The sequence below is a fragment of the Hemicordylus capensis genome, chromosome 4, assembly GCF_027244095.1.
Source record: "Hemicordylus capensis ecotype Gifberg chromosome 4, rHemCap1.1.pri, whole genome shotgun sequence".
NCBI lineage: Eukaryota > Metazoa > Chordata > Lepidosauria > Squamata > Cordylidae > Hemicordylus > Hemicordylus capensis.
The window spans coordinates 137541067-137563021 of record NC_069660.1 but is presented as its reverse complement, the minus strand read 5'-3'; the positions used below and the strand labels follow the sequence as shown (position 1 = coordinate 137563021).

Sequence of the window (21955 nt, the reverse complement as noted above, 5' to 3'; positions counted from 1 at the left end):
CCGCTTGTCCCCTCTGGATCGAAAGCCAAAGTGACAGGACAGGCTTGCGGGGGGGGGGGGAGTTGCATGGTTCCCTGTGGCGAGTTGGCATAGACCCCTCTGGAGAAGCATTTTATGAGGCACAAAAGGCTGCAGCCAGAAAATAGAAAGGAAGGAGATTGGCTAACACATTAACACACGCCACACCCCCGCCACAGAGTTCAAGGAGGATAGTTTTTGCTTACTCATTGCTTTAGGCCCTGGACAATAGCAAAATCCTACTTTCAGATTCCAGATAAACTTCTGGTACTCAGAATAAAGTTATTAGTATGAAAGAACTCAAAAATATAAATACATATATAGAAATAAGACAACTGTAGAGTTAGAATGTTTTATATGAGATTTACAACACATTTTAATGTCCTTCCAAAACATATATAAGGTTCAAGGCATATAATTTAAAAAAGGAAACATGAATGTTTATATGTTGCATGAAGTCTGACAATTTCTGTACACGTTGCAATTTGATTGTAAATATTTGGAAGCACTTTATATGCATATGAATACAGTTACATTTTCAAGCTTCAGTCAAATCTGACACAAGTCAACATGGTTTTAAAAAATTCACAAAATGATCCCATTAAGTTCTTAGGTTCATTATTCTTAGCATGACACAAACAATTTCCACTCTCTCAGAGAATGATGAACCAGTTCTGTTGTACTGTGTGTTACACTATTAAGTAATAAAACGTTATTGAAATGCACTGCCATTTTTCTGCCTATCAGATAAATGCCACATATAAATACCAACATAAAGAAAAGCTTATTTTTCTCAAATCCAGGCTGAGAAAAATCTACCAAATCCAGAAGTGCAAAAAATCCTTAGTCCCTGAGTTGTCAAGAAGCTCTTTTAAAAAATCATGTACCATATTATAGAGTTTACACCACATATCAACCAGAATCTCAAAGACTGTATGCAAAATTTCTAGCCCCCTTCCTACTGCAGCCCTCTGTGTCCCCAAGGCGGCACTCCCGAAGATCTCTCAAGGATCTCCCAAAGACCTTTGGAGTGGCTTTCCATGAGGCACATTTTGCACAGCTCTCTGTATGGGAATGAGCCTCTTTGGAGATTAGCCATCATGTTATTTCGGAGGCAGTAGAAGAACTCTTCCCAACCTCTGGTTTTTATAACTTCTACTGTAGTAGAAGTAACTCAGGATGCTTTTCAAGAATGGCTGAGACCCAGGAGTGTATTTTCCTTTGGTACTAGTAAAATACTATACACTAGCAGCTCAAGCAGCAATACACCTATTTTCCAAGAGATGGGGAGAGAATATATATCTCCTTTTAAATATATCTGGCCTAGTTACAAGCAAATAAGTCAACTCTCTCCCCCCCCACCCAGCCAAATATTCATAGAACTAAGAATCAAGTAATACCAACATGAAGGCAAATACTTCTCATTCAATGACTACAAAATAAGGCTGGTGCATTCGTGTAGAAAGAATCAATTGTAGAACAGAATTTTCTGGCTTACAACTTCTTAAAAATAAGTATTTTAGACTAGATTTTATTCTGGCATGAATTAATTGTTCCTGTTAGAGTGACAGTTCCATTTGTACTCTCAAGCAGGTAAGGTGAACTATTCCATGGTAATGAGATCTAACACACATTATCCTCCCCGCAGCACATGCAAGACATTTGTGAGCCATATTTCCCTCACAGGTTGTTCTTCCCCATATGCTTCCACAAAAACTGGTATATATATGGAGTGCCTGGCTCAGCCAATGCCTAATACTCATATTGGAGAAAAGCAAGCTACTCTCCACAAAAGGACAACCTTGACTGAGCTAGCATGTACATTAACCTGAAATTTCTCATTCCAACACTTCTGTGATACTCTGATGACAAGAAAGGACACGGCAGCCAATATAACCTTTACAGTGTTTACTATGAAGTGCTTATTTCCTACATTCTGAATTATTCTACACATGAAGCAAAATATTTTATACCCAGTGTATTCCACTAGGTGAAGATTCACTTAAGTTTTCAGGTACAGACCAGAGTTTATATTCCTGTTTCGGAACTCCTTTCTGCCCCACAACTGTTGTAGTTTCACCACTTTCAAACCGTTTTCTTTCAGGCTGAGTACTTCGCATACAATTGTCCTGAAGTGTCATTGAATGCTGTCCATGTTCAAGTTCAAAAGTTATAAGGAGTGACTTTGCTACAGCGTCTAATTCACTACAGTTGACAAGAGGCTCTGATTTTACACAAGTAGGACAGTCTGTTGAACCAGTAGACAAAGCTGATGGATTACAGAGTGCATTCAAATTCCCAGCTAAGATGCAGATCTGTTCTATAAAATGTTTGAGTGGGCTTCTATTTCTGTACAATCCTGTGGAAGGAAAATCCAAAAAGAAAACCAGATCCAATAAGTTAAAATAAATTAAGAAACAGCTGAATAACCTATACATTATTTGAAGTGACTCAAAGAAAAAATAGATTTATGCACTTTAACTTAGTTTCCATTTTGTTTGTTTTTCTCTTTTATTAAAAACTGTTCACTGAGCTTTTCAGCGACGGCAGAAGTCAGCTTGTTTACTTTGCTATAATTTGTTCCACAGCATATGGATTTGCTCATGGCTTCCATTGATGGTATCAACCACTGGCATTACATACTTGAATTTTAGAGCCATCCAGAGGGTAATAATGCATGCAAGATGTTCATATAGGTATAAATTAGACTTCTATCTGTTTTTAAGAAGCGAAAAGGGCACCCACTTCTTGTAAAGCAATCAGGTTAGAGAGAGACACATATGGGACAAAATGTGCCTCTACCTAACAAAGTGAGGTTCTCAAAAAATGACCAAGGACAAAGATGCTAGCCAGGAAGGATGTGCTATAATCATCATGGAAGTAAATTACAGGTGAAACTCGGAAAATTAGAATATCGTGCAAAAGTCCATTAATTTCAGTAATGCAAATTAAAAGGTAAAACTGATATATGAGACAGACGCATTACATGCAAAGCGAGATAAGTCAAGCCTTAATTTGTTATAATTGTGATGATCATGGTGTACAGCTCATGAAAACCCCAAATCCACAATCCCAGAAAATTAGAATATTACATGGAACCAATAAGACAAGGATTGAAGAATAGAACAATATCGGACCTCTGAAAAGTATACAGTGTACTGTGCTTGACTGGCCAGCAAACTCGCCTGACCTGACCCCATAGAGAATCTATGGGGCATTGCCAAGAGAAGGATGAGAGACATGAGACCAAACAATGCAGAAGAGCTGAAGGCCGCTAATGAAGCATCCTGGTCTTCCATAATACCCCATCAGTGCCACAGGCTGATAGCATCCATGCCACGCCACATTGAGGCAGTAATTGCTGCAAAAGGAGCCCAAACCAAGTACTGAATACATATGCATGCTTATACTTTTCAGAGGTCCGATATTGTTCTATTCTTCAATCCTTGTCTTCTTGGTTCCATGTAATATTCTAATTTTCTGGGATTGTGGATTTGGGGTTTTCATGAGCTGTATGCCATGATCATCACAATTATAACAAATTAAGGCTTGACTTATCTCGCTTTGCATGTAATGCGTCTGTCACATATATTAGTTTCACCTTTTAATTTGCATTACTGAAATTAATGGACTTTTGCACGATATTCTAATTTTCTGAGTTTCACCTGTACTTGGCACCCAGTCTAATGCAGGCTCACAATGATTTGCAAACATGTTTGAATACCATTTGTTCATCTCTTACAAGTCAAATGCTTCCTAAATTGTTGTGTGAAATTAATACTGTATTCTATCAAGAAATGCCAAAATCATCTAAACATTTAGGAAAAGGTCTTGGAAAATAGGGGTGTGCATGGAACCATCTGGCCTGGTTCGGTTCGAGGCTGAACCAGCCTTGAACAGAACCGAGCCAGTTCGGTCCGGCCCCCAATCGAACCCCCCCTGGTAAAGTCCCGGACCAGTCCGTGAATTTTTTGTTTTGTTTTGTTTTAATTAAAGTTGATGATAAGTACCTTTAACCCCTTCGGGGGCTTGTTGAGGCTGTGGGGGCGTGTGTCTGCACAGGTTCCCTCTCCCCCCGCTGGCCTTCCTTATCACTGCCGCGGCCAGGCAACTGATCATTTTCGGCCCTTTCGGGCCTCCGTATGGCCTCACAGAGGGCATTGGCTCATGTGCAGCAGCTGCCAAAATGGCAGCCGCGCGCTCGTACGGAGGCCCGAAAGGGCCGAAAATGATCAGTTACTCGGCCGCGGCAGTGATGAGAAACACCAACAGGGGGGAGAGGGAACCCACGCAGACACACACACACACCCCGCAGCCTCAGCAAGCCCCCCGAAGGGGCTAAAGGTACTTATCAACTTTGATTTTAAAACAAAACATTCGCGGTCCGGTTCTGGTCCGACAGAACCAGAGGAGTGGTTCAGTTCAACCCCAAACCCCCGGACCGGTCCGCACATCCCTACAGGAAAAAGAGGAGCACCAAGAGAGATTGTCTGGTTGAGAAAGTATCATCAGAGGCGGATTAACCTTTTTGCCTCTCTCCCATGTCTCCCTGCCTAGTCATGTCATCATGTTTATAACACATACATGGAAGAACTGAGTCAAACTTAAAACATACATTAAAATGAAATTGGGCCGGTCAGGCAGTGCCAGCACCACCTCGTTTCAGCCTCCTCTTTCTCTTCCTCTCCCACCCCCTGCAAGAGCAGCTGCCTGTCTGACTTGCTGTTCATTCTCCTCTACCTGCCTCAGCCTGGTGTTGGTCCTCTCAGCAATGGTGCAGCACGGCAGCAGGCAATGCTGCCCGCAGGCCCAGGCAGCCGGGCAGGGACTTGGAGGGCTTCCTTCCACAGCCAACCTTCCCTCCCTTCACGCCACCTCCAAACCAGCCCTGCCCCCTTGGCTCTTCCCACACTGGGGATTCCCCCTCCCACCCTGTGATTGGTATGATTCATGGATAGCAGAAGGGAATGGAACTGAAGAAACAGTAGCTCTAATGGAAGCATTTACCTAATGTTCACTACTTTAAAAAAATATAAGGACACCAGAGAGCAACAGAAAGGTCCCAAAGGACTCAGATTATCGCAATGCTAAATGCTATGAAGTTGGGGCTTTTTTCAGGAACAGCATCATGGAGGAAAAGAGATGGGCTGAGCCTTCCCATTGTCATGAAGCCTTGAGAGGAAGAAGGGCAAACAGCAAAAGCATTGCCTAAAATTTCAGGAGGAGGGGAGTCACTGGGGATCATGCCTATGTGGAATTAATATTCTTTAATCTGCAAGCCTTCCTCCCAGCCTCTTCTGTCTGTGGATTTTTGGAGTCTGTGGATTTATGTGACTCCGAGAATCAATGGAACAACAAATTTGCCTCTCTCTCATCTCTTTCACAACTGCCCAGAAGCTGATCGGATGGTGCGCTAGCTAGCAGTTTGTCACCCGGAAGCTGATGGTGAGCACTACCATCTGCCGCCCCTCCCCCTGCCTAAGTTTCTTCTTTGCAGCCTGCATGCTTCCCTGCCCACAGATAGATCTCTTGTGGTGGTGCCACCACGTATCCACAGCACCTCCGCAGCAAAATTCAAACTGACTGTCACTGTGATAAAATAAAATAAAGTAACCTTACTCGAGGCTTGTGTTTTATGCATGCTCTTATTTCCTCTTGCTGGAGTCAGGACCCAGGCCAAAGCTTTCCGCCCTTAGGCAATATGGCACCATAGGCAGATGCCTACTCTGCCTATCCCTTAATCCACCCCTGAGTATCATGAGATGAGATTTTTTTTAAAGAAAGGCGAGGTGTTGACCTTAACAGGATGAGAAGTTGTAAAATGGTGGGAGTGACACAGTTTACTCAGTTGCTGGCAATAGAAAGGATTCATAGGTAATACAGACAGTTGAGCCATGGCATGCCATGAATTGTTCTCCCGACTGGGTTCACAATCAGGGTTAGAGAATTCTGAAAGCATTTTAAACATTATTTGGCACTTGCTCCAGTTTGCAAATGCAGCAGTCCACTTTACATGTGCCTACAGCGGTGCAATTACTAGGGCTTCTGCAGCTGCTCCCATTCTATCCTGCAGTCACAAAAACGAAACACATGGAGGAGAGAAAGCAGTTCATACTTGCCTCTAGCAGTACTGGTACAGCCATAGAAGCTCTGCCCAATGTAAAGGGGGAAGGATGTCTAAATTCTTCTATCTAGTTCAAATGTGTATGCATGCTATCACCTCAATAATCAAAGATCAGCTTTAAATCACCCAAACATATTTGCTTTTTGTACTCAGGTACATATAGCAGAGTTGAAGATACATGTGGCAGCACATGATGGTGTACACTTAAAACAAAACAAAAAAAGGAGTGGTGGGTGGGTGCATCTACCTGCAACATACAGACAAGCAGCAGTTAAGAAAGCATCACATTCTCAATTCTCTGTATGCTGTCGGTAACTCACAAGTGACATGCTGCTCATACATTTTATACTTGGGTACTCAACTATAACAAAAATAATAATAGCAGTCAACGAAGTCCCTCATCCTCACCTGCATATCCTTAGAAAATCCAAATGAGGAAAGCTAAGCCAGCTGAATTTCTAGTTCTGGCCCATAGCTTTCCCTCCTACATAAGAGGTTAAGACATCCTTGGTTATAGACTGTCTACAGGTTTTCAGAGAACAAAAGTCTGAAGCTCAGCATACCACTCATTTAGGACATACCATCTTTATTGCAGTCACAGGCAAACCAACCAATCTCATTTAACTTCAAAAGGTTTACCCAACAGTGCTTTGGAGTGACCTTTCAGGAAACTCCATGGAGAGTAAACACCACAAAATGCAATTGTTTCCTTATAGAATGTTTGTGCGAAGTATTCTGGAATGCTCAACTGCTCTAAAAAATTCTGCATATTAAGAATGGTAAATTCCATAGAGAGAGAGGTAAGAAGATCATTTAAATCAAACTTCATGGACGTGGTAAAAAAAACCAGGGAAGACATCTAAATATTTTGCATGTTGCATGCATGCTAATATGCTGACTGCCATGAGATTCCCCACAGACTGTTCTTTCCTCACTGCCCTCTGTAGTTAGGACTGTCACTGCAAAATCGCTTTGCCATGGTTGCCTTCTTCATTGCAGCACTAATAATAAATGTACCCATCAGCACCACACTTCTACCACCAGGGTCACTAATGTTGGTGTGAAACATACTAACATGATCTGGGCAACCCAAGCATTTGGCACTTTTACAAGTTATCAGTGAGATAAGAGAGTAGCCACAGAAAATTGTTTCTTTTCAGTATGAGAGTAATGCATAATTTTGTCCTTAGTCATTGATCAGGGAAGGAGTAAACTATTAAAAGATCAGATAGATTTCCATTATACTTTTACAAAAGCAAATTAAGAACCTCACACTGGCTTACAGGTATACTTCTTTTCATAAATCATTCATAAATCATTTTAAAGTGGTTTTTTAGAATGACAAAAAGGAATAATTCAGAAAAATACCTTGTAAAGAAGAAGTAACAGCTTCATAGATTTGATCTAGACAATGATGTAATTCCAAAAATTCAGCAGCTTTGCTAGTTGCTTTCTTTAACTCTTGGTCAACAGATTCTCCTCTCTTTGTTAGAGCTGCTACTTCTTTCTGTTAACAACAGAAATAAGTTAATAACAGTTCACAGAAGTTGAAAGAAAATACCAATACTTTTTCAAAAGCAGTACAAGAAGCAGCCTTGAGAGACAGAAGTTTGTCATGAGCACTGCTTGCAAGTTCTCAGTTTGAAAGACAAGTGTACTTTAATTTTACAAGTGTCTAAAGACCTTTGAGAACTTTTCATTGAAAAGCAGTATATAAATGGTGCTCTTACAGTAATGGCCTCTCTTCACATAATAACCCAGTTGAGAGGATCCAACCAACCATGGTTTGTTGGCTCATGAACATTAGGGGAATAAATGCCAAGCCCACACACCCTCCTCTCCCCTCACTCACCCAGATGAGGTGGAAGAATCCTAGTTAAACTACATCTCTGTGCTGCGGTTTAACTGTGGTGTACAAACCAGGATATGAAATCTGATTTCTTATCCTAGTTTGTAAGCCACAATTCAACCACAGCACCCACGTTTGGATGACACATGAAGCTGTGGCTTAACTGACCAGAATGCTTGCATCTTACCTCCATGCTGAGAGAGGACATGGACAGAGCATTGCCTGAGCAGCACTCATTCCCTTGCATTAATGGTGCAACTAGTCATAGTTTGTTAGATCATCTGAACCAGCCAATTAGGTTGTTTAAATGTACACCCAAGTTTTTAATATGAACATAACAGATACAGTGAACATCATAAACACATACAGTGAGTCCCCAACTTACAAACGAGTTGTATTCCAAAAGTTGATTTGTAAGTTGGATATTCATAACTCAGAATGCATATAGTTCCTATGAGAAACAACTTGTTCATATGTGCAGGTTGGCATTTTAAGTTGGGGACTTCATTATGGAGCTTTCTTTGTAAGTATGGGTCATTTGTAAGTCAGGTGTTTGTAGGTAGGGGACTGCCTGTATTTGAAGACATGTGTATCACACAGGTACACTCAGAGCTGGGATTGGCTACTTGCATGCTGTTGAGCATACACTCAATTGCAAACCTTCAGAATATAGGGAAAATGTTAAATTCCTATAGAATAGCTGACAAAAAAAATTGATTGCAATGTGTAACGAACACTAGTCTGCTAAGTCAAAAGTGTAATCGAGCAAAATATTTCATTTACCTTTTTACAATCAGATATTATATTTTCAAGGAATTTAGCCAAAGCGATAGTTTTAGTCTTTATTTGATTCTGAACCTGAAAAGAAAATGTTATGTGTTCAAAACATTATTCTATATTAAATGTTCAACCACAGATACAAAATAGTTTGCTAGATAAGCCAAGCTACACAAAGACATTTCCTTGGTATGTACATCCCAGACAATGTGATGTTTGGGATGACGCAGAGTGAATACAGTTCATTTCCTTCACTCACTCACTCAATATTGGGTATGTATAATGCATATAGGTGTCTGCATGAAATGCCAATTTCAGCTGTTATATTAGCTGTGTGGTGAAAAAGGCTGTGCCTGCTTAGAAAACCATGCAAAGAGAATTACAGAGCAACCAATACACAAACTAGAACATCGTTTTGATAACTGTCAGTAATTTATGTCATCACAAATAAAGCTTGATTATGAAAAAAAATCCATTAATCATCATTATTAGGGCTTGGATCCTAAGGTGCTCTTGCACAAAGCAACACTTTTGCTCACAAAGATCCCCCCCCCCAATTGTTCACCTATGTCCACATTCCTGCAGCCACCCCCCCAACTCTCAGGAGTGGGTTTTTGAGAGCTGTAGCATCTCTAGAGGCAGTGAAGCAGCAGGAAAACCATATTCCAGTCACAGAAGTTAGGAACCAAGCCATAGTTTCCACAACACTACACATTTACTATGTACACACCCCAAATTAAAGCCATCTTTCTCAGACTTTGATGCCATGTTAAAACTAACATAGCCTTGAACTTTTGCTAACCAAGACTACGTACTGGTGAAGGTCTTGCTTTCTAGTTTTGTGCCATTAAAGTTTTTGTTGCAGTTACACAAACTACTTTTCTGAAGTGTGTTATGTACAAATCTTTGCACTTGAGCCTCTGTCCCATTTCCATTTTACCCTTCTTTCACATGCTTGTCTTGTCATATGCTTATAGTACAGGCTAAATGGTAACAATATTATACATGGTATACAAAAATTAAATTATAACCTCAGTAGCAATTTTATATATAAAAGTGTATAGCAGTTCCAAAAAGCAACTCGCCATAACTTAATTTCTTGACCAGCAGACCCCACGCCCAAGCCACACAGCAGGGCCACTTTTGAAGCCGAGGGCATTCAAAGTAGTTTTGTGATCCAGCATCAGGAGAGAGATAGGCCCTGGCAGCCATTCAGGGAAAAAGAACTCACAGTTCTATTGTGCAGCCCAAGCCTCTTCGAAGAAGCTTCCAAAAAAGTAGTTCTCTCCCCCAGCCCATAAATTTATGCCAATTCCTTTAAACTGTAATTAGAACAGAACATATGTCGCACAGAAATGCTTCTCATTTTTCCATCAATGAACTATGAAGATGCTTTTTTAGTTTTTATGAGTAATTAAACTAAGAGCTTCTGTACGGTTAAAATTAGCTTTTGTTATTTCCTCTTAATGCTACACTGTGTCTGTGAAGACAGTAACGGCAAATTGGGGGTGGGGGGAGATGTTCAAAATAGTGTAATGCCAACATTATTCAGCACTATAGAAAATAATGTAAGGTATTTTTAAAAAAACAAAATCTGCTACTGCTACCCTTATACATTTATATAAACTGGCTGACATCCAGACTAACCAAGTACCAGTGCTGCTGCTGCTGCAGCATTCCAGAACAACACAGCACGCAAACTCATGAAGAGAACAATTTTCACCGACTTACACCCCCTTGCCCCTAAGTGCTCTGTGTGACTCAAACATAGGTTTCTGAGGGTCGTGCATCCCTCATAGGCCTACTTCCCTTCCAGGGGAAGGGGAGGTGTTGGCAAAAAAAACTGCCCCCTACCAGCACAGAGCTGCTTTAGTCTAATGCAGCAGCACCAGTGCTTCTCACAGAGCACTGGTGCTGTGTTAGTCTGGACAACCACTATTTTTTTCCTGGTGCAAAGAAGTGAAGTTTAAGCACTTTCACATATGGGTTTCACTATCCCATATGCAAATGACTAAGTCCTCTTCAAAGAAGCTTCCAAAGAAGTAGTTCTTTTCCCCAAAGCCAGGTTCTTGTCTGGTAAAAGCAGCTGTATGAAGGAATGACTCCTTCCCTTTATGTTTTGTGGATGTTTTCTGTGCTTTGTTCCCTCTAAACTCTGCAGGGGTTAAAGGGTTGCAACCTCTGATTGAAAGCCAAGTCTGAGGTGGCAAGCTGTGTGACTAGAGTTTTGGAGAGAATGTAACTAAGAATTCTGATTGGATGTCACCAGACAGAGACAGAAGGTTCTGGCTGCTTGAGAAAGAATCTCCCAGATTGGTTTATGTATACCTCTTGAATGGGATAAAAGGATAGAGATGGACAGCAAGAGAGAGCTGCTGAGAAGCAATCCTGTGTGAGCAGGATGGCTTGTACACTAGTAATGTAGTGTTGGGCTGAAGCTGCTGGGAGAATTGGCAGTAAAGGAGCTGGGCTAGTGGAACCTGCTCGGTCTTGGATGAGAAGGCTAGCAAGCTTGTTTTATACTTTTAAATTGTCAAAGTATATTTGTCCCTGTACTTTTCTTATTTTTAATGACATTATAATACATCTGCTCTTGATTATTCACTATTTTACTGGTGTCTCTGTCTGTTTTGTTCCCACCTCACACCTACTTGCCCACTTTATTGACCACACTACTGAGTTTTTGATATTTTTTGAGAAGCAGAAGGTTCAGTGATTGGGAGTGGAACCAGTCAAAAAAGCTAAAAGGCTTATATTGGTGGCAGTGGATGTTTAGACTGAGGGCTAGCGGAGACCAAGCCCTCACAAGCTGTCATAAGACAAATGAAGTGCAAATGAAGACATTTTAATTATATGAATAGGAACCATCAACATGTTTTAGGATTTCAGAGTCAAAAGCAGTACAAAGCTTGTCAAACTGCCACTAAGTTTATCGTGGCTTCCGGCTAAAAGGATATTTCCCTACATGTGTCAAACAAGTTCATGGTTATCCCCACATCACCTCATCTTGGGGGTACCACTTCAAGAGTTCATTCTGCATCTTCCTAGATTTCTTCTGTATACAGTCTAAAAGGTGTTCCAATCCCAAGGTCATTCCAACACAGATGTCCGATATGAACTGCTTTTTACAAAAGAGAAGAAACACTTTTTAAAGGGTAGTTGTTAATCTGAAAAAGTTTTGCAAGTGCCAACAGTGGCTTTCAAAAGCACTTTCCAAGAATGGGCCCCCGATTGTACATGTTGTTTAATGTACAGATTTAAGATTCCTACATAAATCCCTGGTTAAGTTATGACAACTAGTTCGCAGTTGGTTACATTTAAATAGATCTGAACCTTATAAAAACCTCAGCACAGAAGACCTTTTAAGATACTGAAGAATGAAAGAATTTATACTGTAAGAAATAGGAGCTATCACTGTTGGAAAGAGAGGCTAATATCTATTATTTATTTATCATATTTTTATATCGCCTGGTATGTCCATCTCTAGGCTGTGTATATGTACATCTCTATATTTGGAGTATTTATTTGATTGTATGTTAGGCTGAGTTGTGCAAAATAAAGTCATATTCCTGATGACAAACAGATACTAAATTTTGCATACACAATCCTGCCACTAAAATTATCTGAATGCACTGGAGTATGCTTGGTGAAAATTTAATTAATTAATTAATTAATTAGTTTTTTGAAGAAAATCTGAGTATCATACTTCGCAATTACCTACAGATATCAAATTTTTTATGAACAATTCTGCCTTTATACTTGCTGAATACACTCCATTTTACACTGGAATATGCTTGGGGGCATCTTTAAATACAAAATTTAAACCTGAAATTCTGAATTAAGCTTCATATTTTAACTGGTATTGTTCGACAGATTTTTAACACTCAATAATCAGATCAATAATTCCCAAACAATGTAATGCCCAAGAAAAGTAGATCTTTCTCACTCAAATTTACCATAAATGGTCATTGTACAATAAAAAAATTGTTTGAAGTTGAAATCCTACACATTTCAAACTGGTTTTTACTCCCCTTTTGCAAGCACATTAATATTTAATTTATTTATTTCCTGCCTCCAAAACCTTTAGGCGGTTCACAAAAATAAAAATAGAATAAAACCAACTATTAAACAATAATTTTAAAATTTAAAACATTCAAAGATTACAGCAATTAAAATTTAATACCTTCAGAGATTACTAAAAGCCTGGCTTAAAAAGTGTGTCTTAATTTAAAAATTCTACAACATATTTAATTTCTTCAACTCTCCTAGAAGTGTAATCTATGGACAGTGACTTTGCTTGGCTGATGGGCCTCAACTACCAGTCTTTATTTATTTATTTTATATCATATTTTATATATATATACACACACACACACACACACACACACACACGGACACGCACACACATGTGTATCTCCCTAATTAATAACTATCCTTGAACCTAAGTTTGCTAGAACCACCACAAAGATATGTCCCCTCCCTCTCTCCATTAATTTACCTTTGGGTTGCTTGTACCATCTTTGTTTTCTGCTGCAACATGTAGGCCTGTGCCTGCAAGTACCGCCAGGTGTCCTACATATTTTACCATTTGTTTCAATGTCTGCATTATTTTCTTCTGTGCCTCTGTTACTATGGAAGACAAATCCGAAGAACCTCCCTGAAACAAAAATACAGTGACACAAAAATACAGGGTTCATGAATATTAGGGAATGCTCTTGATTCATTCTAGTATGCATGGTGACAATAGCATAGACTAGATTATGGTTACAGCATCAGAAACATAACTTTACAACTTCTATGATACATACCTACAAATACCTAATACTACCATTCTTTCGCCATAGCAATTAGATTTCACTTACCTGAAATAGCAATTGCAGAAATCCCCCCAGATGTATTAAATCCTCCCTTAGTTCTTCATGAATTTGTACAAATTCATCACTTTTTTGGAAACTGTTCAGCCAATGTTTGGTTAGAACTACAAGCTGTTCAAAAGCTGAAGTGATCTTGATGCTGCAGGACTGAGCTGTTTGGTCAACAGTGAAAACTAAAAACAAAGAAAATAAATCAAGTTATTTCGGTAAGGGGTATGTAGAGGTAGAGTGGGTACAATAACCTTGATATTCATAATCATTTGTAAATACATCTTTAAATTCCAGGATTGAATAGCATCAAAGAGGGGCTACTAGCTCAGTTGTAGAGCACATATAGTATACCCCAGGTGGAGTTTCTAGCATTCCTGGTCACAGGAAGCAAAAGCTGAAGTGATCTTCTCCTGAGAAGTCTTGAGGCTAGATGAACCTACGGTCTGACTCCAGTATCTGAAAGCTTTATATGTTCATGCAAAACAAGGCAATTAGTGCAAAAGTCATCTAGGTTAATAAAATGAAGCTTACAATCCTCTTGGCTTTCTTCAGCTTGCTCATAAGCATTTGTCATGGCAGTGACTCCAGCAGAAATGGTGAACAGTGTTGTTAAAAGGCTTTGTGCCATGCTCTCCTCTTCTTCACCTGCCTGTCCCAAAGTATCCAAAGCTGAACATAGCAATTCCTTACAAATACCAGGTAGGAAAGATTCAGATGGATCCGAGCTCAGGCTGCTCAGTTTATTTCTTGAGCCTGTGATAACAGTTCATGAAATGACAGGTTTAGAATCAAGTCAAAACTTTGATGGATTCCTTGCCTAATCTTCTTAAACACAGCCTAAATCAGGATTAAAATACAGATCCTTATTTTGTAAATCGAGAAAGTTTCCCATCTGCAAAAAACAGCAGTAGACTTGCAAGCTCAGAATATGTCAAATAATGCCCCCCCCCGCCCCCATAAATATATGGTTTTTAAAAATCATATTTTCCGGCTTTTTTAAACAAAGTAGTCACAAGTTATTCAAAATGGACACAAATATTAGCAATAGTTTCTGAGAATCACAGTATTATAAACATACACATACCTGGCAAATATGCATCATGCAGTTTCATCTTTACTTCAGACAAACATCCAGAAACTCGCTTGCTCTTCCTTAAACTTCTGCTCCTGGAATTTGTGTGAGAATAGAGAAGGGGGCGGGCGGGGAGACCAATTTAACACTTACGACTTCCACTAACTTTCTGAAGCACATTCACAAATATATTTACATTAATTAATAATATTTCCACATACATTATAAATTTAGAGTTTCTATTACTGAATCAAAACAGCAACAACCATTCCATTACTAAATATATTCATCTGTGCTTATACTGGCTGCCTTGGCAATGAACTCAGCTGCTCTATGCAAGGTGTAAGGAGTGAGCTGTGCTGATTCAACACATTTCACGTGGATTCTCTGCTTTTTCCTCTTTTGGGTAGCGGATTTATAGCTATGCTTCCTACACCCAATTCAAAACCTTTGGACGCCACCAGCACGCAAAGGGTACCTCATTGAAAACCGTAAATAGCCCTAATACTCACTCCCACAGAACCCAAAGTCATTTTACACATCTTCAGAACCTAATTTTAAGCTAATAACAAAAAATTACTTGCCGCCTTCGAGACATGGAAGAAACAGATGCATTTGAAAAATCAGGTTCCCAGTTGTCAGTAGGATCATAAAGAATCTCATCAATTTTGTTGCTACTGTTCATCTGGAATGAAAAAAACCCAATGTTCTAGCGTGTTATACACAGTTTTAAAACAATCCTTCAACCACTGAATAAAGAGCAAATCTTTTTAGTTTTCACACATTTAAAATAGGATTAAACACACTTCACTCTTTTTAGCACGGTTAACACACTACAGCAAGAACTTTGTCTACATGGTGTGACAGACATTTTTGTCCAGGCCTCCACAAATACAGTACATCAGACATCCAAGAAGCAGCTCATCTTTAGTTCTTATTTATTTATCATCACCATTATTTATTTGTATTTTTATACCACCCTTCATCCAAAGGCCTGACGGCAGTTAATAACCAGATAAAAACAGTAAGAAAACTTCAATAAAAACATACCAATAAAATAAAAACATAGCTACATTAAAAAGAGCTAGGGGCCAAGAGCCTGTATAAAAAGGGTGGCCTTCCAATTCCTCCAAAAGGCTGGGGGAGAGGGAGCCATGCAGATCTCAACCATGAGTGAGTTCCACAGCCTGGGAGCAATAACCAAGAAGGCTCTGTCCTGCGTGCTTTACAAATGACCCTCAGCAGGTGTGGATGAGGAGTAGAGCCCTCCCAGATGATCTAGTTAGGTGAGTAGATTCAGCTGGGAGCAGGCGATCCCCAAGGTATTCAGGGCCCTATACTTAGCACTTATGCTGTAGGTATTCCTAACACTTAATAGTTAGAGATCATACTTGCCTTGAGGTACAAATGAAATGAAATTAACTACTAAGCCAGTGGGCAAATATCTGAATCCACCGCCAACATATTTTGCTCAAAAACCAAATTGCACACATGAAAATTGAAAGAGAATATTCTCTTGAATGTGTCTGCCTGGAGCTGCCAGATGCAGGACAAGTAACAAGAACCCTAGATATGTAGGCAGGGAATGCTAAAAGGACGGAAAATTTGGGGAAATTTGAGGCAAGTGTAGTATCTGAATGAAAGATAATTCAGCCGAGTTTGGAAAACGGCTAAAATGAGCAGTTGCAAGTGGAGTGAGGGCATCGTCATTGGACCTCAATGAAGACATTTGGCTTTGCCCATGACACAAAAGCACTGAAAGCTAATGTGCAAGTCACTCACACACCTTCTTTCCATACTTCATGGGTGTGGAAAGTTTTCACAAGCATTTTTTTCACAGCATCAGCTTTCCACACTTCATCTATTTCCACTGTGAAGAGATACGCAAGTGGTACAAATGATGCCCTCTTAGAAGAAGATGTGCAAGTTGTCTCTTTGCATAAGCCTGCAGGAGCATGGAAAGCAGTTGTGTAGGCCACTCATATATCCACATTGCTAATTTCACATCACAGATGAAAGAGTTCCAGGTTGGCTTTTGCTAAATTCAAAGGAGGTGCTAAACCTGCTAGTGTCATGCAGTTGCGGCCAACAACAGAGAAAACATCAGACTTAGTGATATGCAGCAACATGGAGGTTATGTGTGCTATTAGAATTGGTTTGTTTAAAAGAAACTTTTCCTTTTTTTAAAAAAAATGGATTTTTTCAGGTTGAAAGTTAAAAATCGATGAATCCTAGAAGCAACTCTTTCACAAACACAATATTTTAGAAAGCAATAATTATTCATTTTACAACAAACCTCAAAAAGTTCTTTTATTGTGGCCAGCTTGTCCTCAAACTTCTCCAGATTCCAGAAGGTTACAGCACCCAACCTGATGTTATGGACTTGAACCTGAAGCGAGGAGCCAGTGCCATTTCTTTCATCCATTACATGCCTAATAAAAGAAAAGCATTAAGTTTTAACTAGAACACTAAATATCTGAAATTAATGGATGTATCCCTTAATTACTGACTATTTGAAAACATTTGACATTTTGTGCACAGACAGCAAGACAAAATGCTTAACAAAAAAACAGGTTGCTCATCTGTAACTGATGATCTGGTAGTGATCCATTATATTCATATTGAATGGGTTCTGCGCCTGTGCAGGAACCTCTCAGATTGACTAGCTCCTTGTGACACCCCCTCTACCCTGCACGTGCACTGCACTTCCATTTTTTTCAGCAGCTGGGGCGTCCTCTTACTCCGTTTCTTACAGACCACAATTTGTTAACTATTTTCTAGTGTCCTTGTAAGGCAAGTATGTTTGCTTTTAGCTACTGTTGCAGGGCGGTTAGGGTGGGTTTTATGAATACAATGGCTCACTACCAGATCATCAGTTATAGGTGAGCAACCTGTTTATCGGGATTGGGATCCATTGCATTCATAATGAATGGGTGATTAGCCAGCTTCCCAACTGGTGGTGGGCATAGTAACCCCTGAAGTTATTGGCAGCACCCACTTTAACACACTCCTCCAAAGCCTGCCTCTTTTGCCAAATGCAGGTCAATGGTATAATGCTTTATAAATGGTTGTTGAGATGACCATGTAGCAGCTTTACAGATATCAGCCATTGATATTCCTGATAGATGAACTGCAGAACATGCATATGCCCTTGTGGAATAAGCCTGTATGGTACATGGGGAGCCTTCCCCCATCTATATGCTAACACAATCAGTTGCACTAAACATTGGGCAAGTCTTTGTCTCAATATCAGTTGCCCTTTGGCTTTTCCCTTGCATGCAATGAATAATCTGTTTGTCTTTCTCATGTACTTTGTGGCTTCCAGAAAATACAACAATGTGCAGTTGCACATCCAATGAATGCAGTGCCCTTTCTAAGGCGTTTCTGGGTTTTGAAAGAAGGTAGTTAGCGTTATATCTTCATTTAAATTGATAAAACCGAGTGTATGGTCGGTCTGCTCTCAACATAGTCAGTTCACTCACATGCCTTGCAGTAGTAATTGCAATTTAAAAAACTGTTTTTAATTGCCAAGATGCATCTTTTATTGGTTCGAATGGGTGCTCTGTTAGTGATGATAACACTAGTTCCAAGCTCCATTGCTCCATTGGTTTTTTAACTGATGGGTACAAGTTGTTTAGTCCCTTTAAGAATTTCTTACAATCTGGGTGGGAGAATACTGTTGCACCATCCCATCCCTTGTATTCTGAAGAAATAGCTGCCAAATATATCTTGAGAGACATTTGCCAACCCCCTTATTTTTAAGGATGTCATATAAAGCAAGACTTGTCTCAATGTGGCTTTCCTAGGGAGGAATTCAAGTTGTTTAGCATACACATTAAACCTTTTCCATGTATTGCAGTAATTTTCTCTTGTAGACTGCCTACTATTATTAAGTAGTATCTTATCTAGAAGCCAACCCTCCATGCCATTATCCATAGAGTTTTTATTTCTGGGTGATGTATGGCCCCTCCATCCTGGACCAGTAGGTCCAGCCAGAGTGGGAATCTGTGGTAGACCCTCCTCGACAGCCTGAGAAGTGGCACAAACCATGGCTGTCTGGGCCACCATGGAGTCGCTAGTATTCCTGACTTATTGTCTCAAGATTTGTGCCAGCACCCGATTTATTAAATGTTGTGGTGCGAACAGGTAAAGCAGTCCGCTGTTCCATACATGTTAAAATGCATCACCCAAAGATCCCTTGCCAAGTCCTGCACATGAGCAGTATCTCTGACACCTTCTGTTGGCAGCAGTCGCAAACAAGTCTATTGATGGATGGCCCCACAGATTGAAGATCTTTGTTAGGTATGTGTCGTTTAGTTCCCACTCATGGTGTTGGTTCTGTAGAATCACAAGGCTGAGGATATCCACAAGTACATTTTCTACAATCCTTATGTGGATAGCTAAAAGGTGAATCTCTTGGACTATGCACCATTCCCATATCTGCAGACTCAGCTGACAGAGGGAGCAAGACGTTGTTCCTCCTTGTCTATTTAAATACACTACTGCTGTTGTATTGTCCAGATGGGTTTGCACCACTCTTTTCTGAAGCAGAGGTTTGAATGCATTCAATGACATTAACACAGCTATCAATTCCAGGTAGTTTATATGCATGTGTCTCTGGTGCTTTGTCCACTGACCTTGCACCTAATGCTTGTTGCAATGCGCCCCCCATCCCAACAAGGAGGCATTGGTGTCATCCATTGTATGGGGATCAAGCGCTTGAATGGGACTCCGGTCTGTAGATTTGAGTTTACTGTCCACCAATGCAGTGAGTTCAATACATTTTGTGGAAGTGTTAGCATCTTTTGTTGGCTGTCTACAATACCACATCTGCAGATATGTATAATACACTGTGGCATTGCATAACACCCTCAAACCTATTAGCCGTTGAACAGCTTCTGCTGGTTGATGTGGAATTAAGGTGATCTATTGAACGAGGTTTCCGAATTACAGTTGTCTGTCCATTGGTAAGAATGCCCTTTATAACTGCATATCCACTTCCGCACCAATGCAACATATGTGTTTTTGTGGTTCCAGGTTTGACTTCTGCCAGTTGACATTGATGCCCAGATCCTCTAAACGTGCAGTATAAACTGCGAAAGTAACCTTTCTTTGTTGTTGCTGACCATTAGCCAGTCATCTAAATATTGGAACATCACCACACCTTCTGTTCTTAAGTATGCCACCATGACCACATCACCTTTGTGAACACACACAATGCCATTGAAAAACCAAATGGAAGGACAGCGTATTGGTACACTAAATCTCCCACTGTAAATCTTAGATGCTTGCAATGGCTTTCCTGTATTCCCACATGAAAATATGCCTCTTTCAAGTATCATGTTGCTGCCCACTCCTCCTTGCAAAGGAGATGTAGTATTCCTTGTGATGTCGTCATTCTGAACTTGCATCACCACACATACACGTTGAGTTCTCTCAGGTCCATAATTGCCCGTATGCCCCCATCTCTCTTGGGGATTTAAAAGTAACGAGAATAAAATCCAGACATTCTTTCCATCCACCGCACTGGAACAATTAATTTCTTCCAGTAACACAAGAGTTGATTTTGTGTACCTCATTCCAGTAAATGGAGGTAAAGTCTGAACTCTCAGTAACTAGTCTCTATAATCTTTAGCACCCATTGGTCTGATGTTATGTGGTGCCATGCTTGAGCATGACTTGCCAATTTGATGGAATTGTTGGCAACCACGAAGCTGATGCTGTGTGCTCTGGGAGGTGTTGCTGGTTCCTTTAGTTCAATTATGGTGGATGGATTTGCCCATCCAAGAGTCTGTTTGTTCTGATCCCTATTAGGCTTAGTAGATTGCCCTTTATTTTTTTGTCCAAAACTCTTGTTTCTTTGATAGGGATGGTATTGCTTCCTGAAATCTTTTCTTTCCTGATGTCTAAATGTAAAACGCTGCTGTTGCTGGCCATGTTTATTTATTTATTTATTTGATTTTTATACCGCCCTTCCAAAATGGCTCAGGGTGGTTTACAATTAAAAAATATGGCTGTTGATGTCATAAAAGTCTTTGCCGTGTATTTTGATTTCTTCCAAGACTCCACTGTAGAATCGGTGCTTTCCGAGAAAAGCCCTTTCCCATCATATGGCAAATGCTCTACCCCATCACGCATGTCCTGCTGCAAGTTGGTGGATCGCAACCATGCATGGCGACGTAGTGTTACTGCTGTTGTCATGGTGCTTGATTCAGTCTCTGCTAAGTGTTTAAATATGTTGAGCAGTTGTCTCATAACAGCTGTCATCTTTTCATAGGTCTTTGCAAATCTAGCCTGAAAAATCTAGTCTCTGGTGACATCAAAGTGGAATCCTGGAAAAGTATGTCCCATAAATAATGTCCATATCTTGCAAGACATGCGGCTTAATTTGCAATCTTTATACACAGGCTTGAGATGGCATAAATTTTTCTTCCTTCCTTTTCAGCTGGAGTTGTATGACGCTGACCACCTTTTGAAGAGGTTGCACATTCAACCACCAGGGAGTTTTAATATTGGATGGCACACCAGGTATGTATTTTCCTCTTCCTATATTCTATATAATTCCTCTAATCTTTGAGACAGCATAGATGACTGTAAAACCTCCCATGCAAACTGTGCCGCCTTAGTAATAACGGGCATCATGGGAAGCGCCACTGGGTGTGAAGCTCTTGCCCTAGCCATCATATTGTAGACCAGATCTTTCATATCTACCTCAGGTTCTGATGGTGTCAAACCCTGAGTGGCCACGTATCGTAGTGGAGATTCCCATGTTAATGGAGCATAACTTGCTATTGGTCTGGAGAAAATAGAAATAGGTCTTGAAAGCCGTTTGGTCCTCAAAATGCCTCAAAGGAGACATTAGTCTTATTGGATTCTATGCTGTAGACAGTACTCTTATTGGTGACATGGATGGTGTTTTTGGTACCGAGAGGGGCCCCTCTTTGGTATCATGTTTGACATTGAGTCCTCCATTCAGAAAACCCTGAAAAGTGATCCCAGTGGAGTGCTATTCAATGGATCTAACATGGCTAGCAATATAGTCACCGACTTGGGATCTGAGAAGACATTATCATCCTGTTCCGCAGTCTCTTCTCCAAAACCCGCATAATCTCCCGTCATAGTTACGCTGTGGTGTAACTGTGGACAGAGATTGCATTGGTGTATGAGCTGGAGATAGCAGTAAAATACTTCTTTTATCTGTCTGAGATGCTGGCTGAGGTCGCTTGTATGTTCTCTGGTGTCAACCTCAA

At 40.2% G+C, this 21955-nt stretch overlaps 1 protein-coding gene across 5 annotated transcripts in view; it reads right to left on the bottom strand.

Moving 5' to 3' along the window:
- Window positions 1–356: 356 nt before the first annotated feature.
- Window positions 357–21955, bottom strand: part of KIF14 (kinesin family member 14) — a 79174-nt gene continuing 57575 nt past the window's right edge. For 3 of the 5 annotated variants that reach the window (XM_053248404.1, XM_053248400.1, XM_053248401.1), the window contains exons 22-31: window positions 17002–17137; window positions 15290–15390; window positions 14718–14800; window positions 14165–14386; window positions 13631–13815; window positions 13267–13425; window positions 11770–11889; window positions 8775–8849; window positions 7511–7649; window positions 357–2377 (exon numbers count right to left, since the gene is read on the bottom strand). In XM_053248404.1, coding sequence (XP_053104379.1) covers window positions 1986–2377; window positions 7511–7649; window positions 8775–8849; window positions 11770–11889; window positions 13267–13425; window positions 13631–13815; window positions 14165–14386; window positions 14718–14800; window positions 15290–15390; window positions 17002–17137 — 1612 coding nt within the window. In that variant the 3' untranslated portion in view covers window positions 357–1985. The remainder of the gene's footprint in view (window positions 2378–7510; window positions 7650–8774; window positions 8850–11769; window positions 11890–13266; window positions 13426–13630; window positions 13816–14164; window positions 14387–14717; window positions 14801–15289; window positions 15391–17001; window positions 17138–21955) is intronic. The other 2 variants (XM_053248402.1, XM_053248403.1) reach the window with 2 other exon arrangements.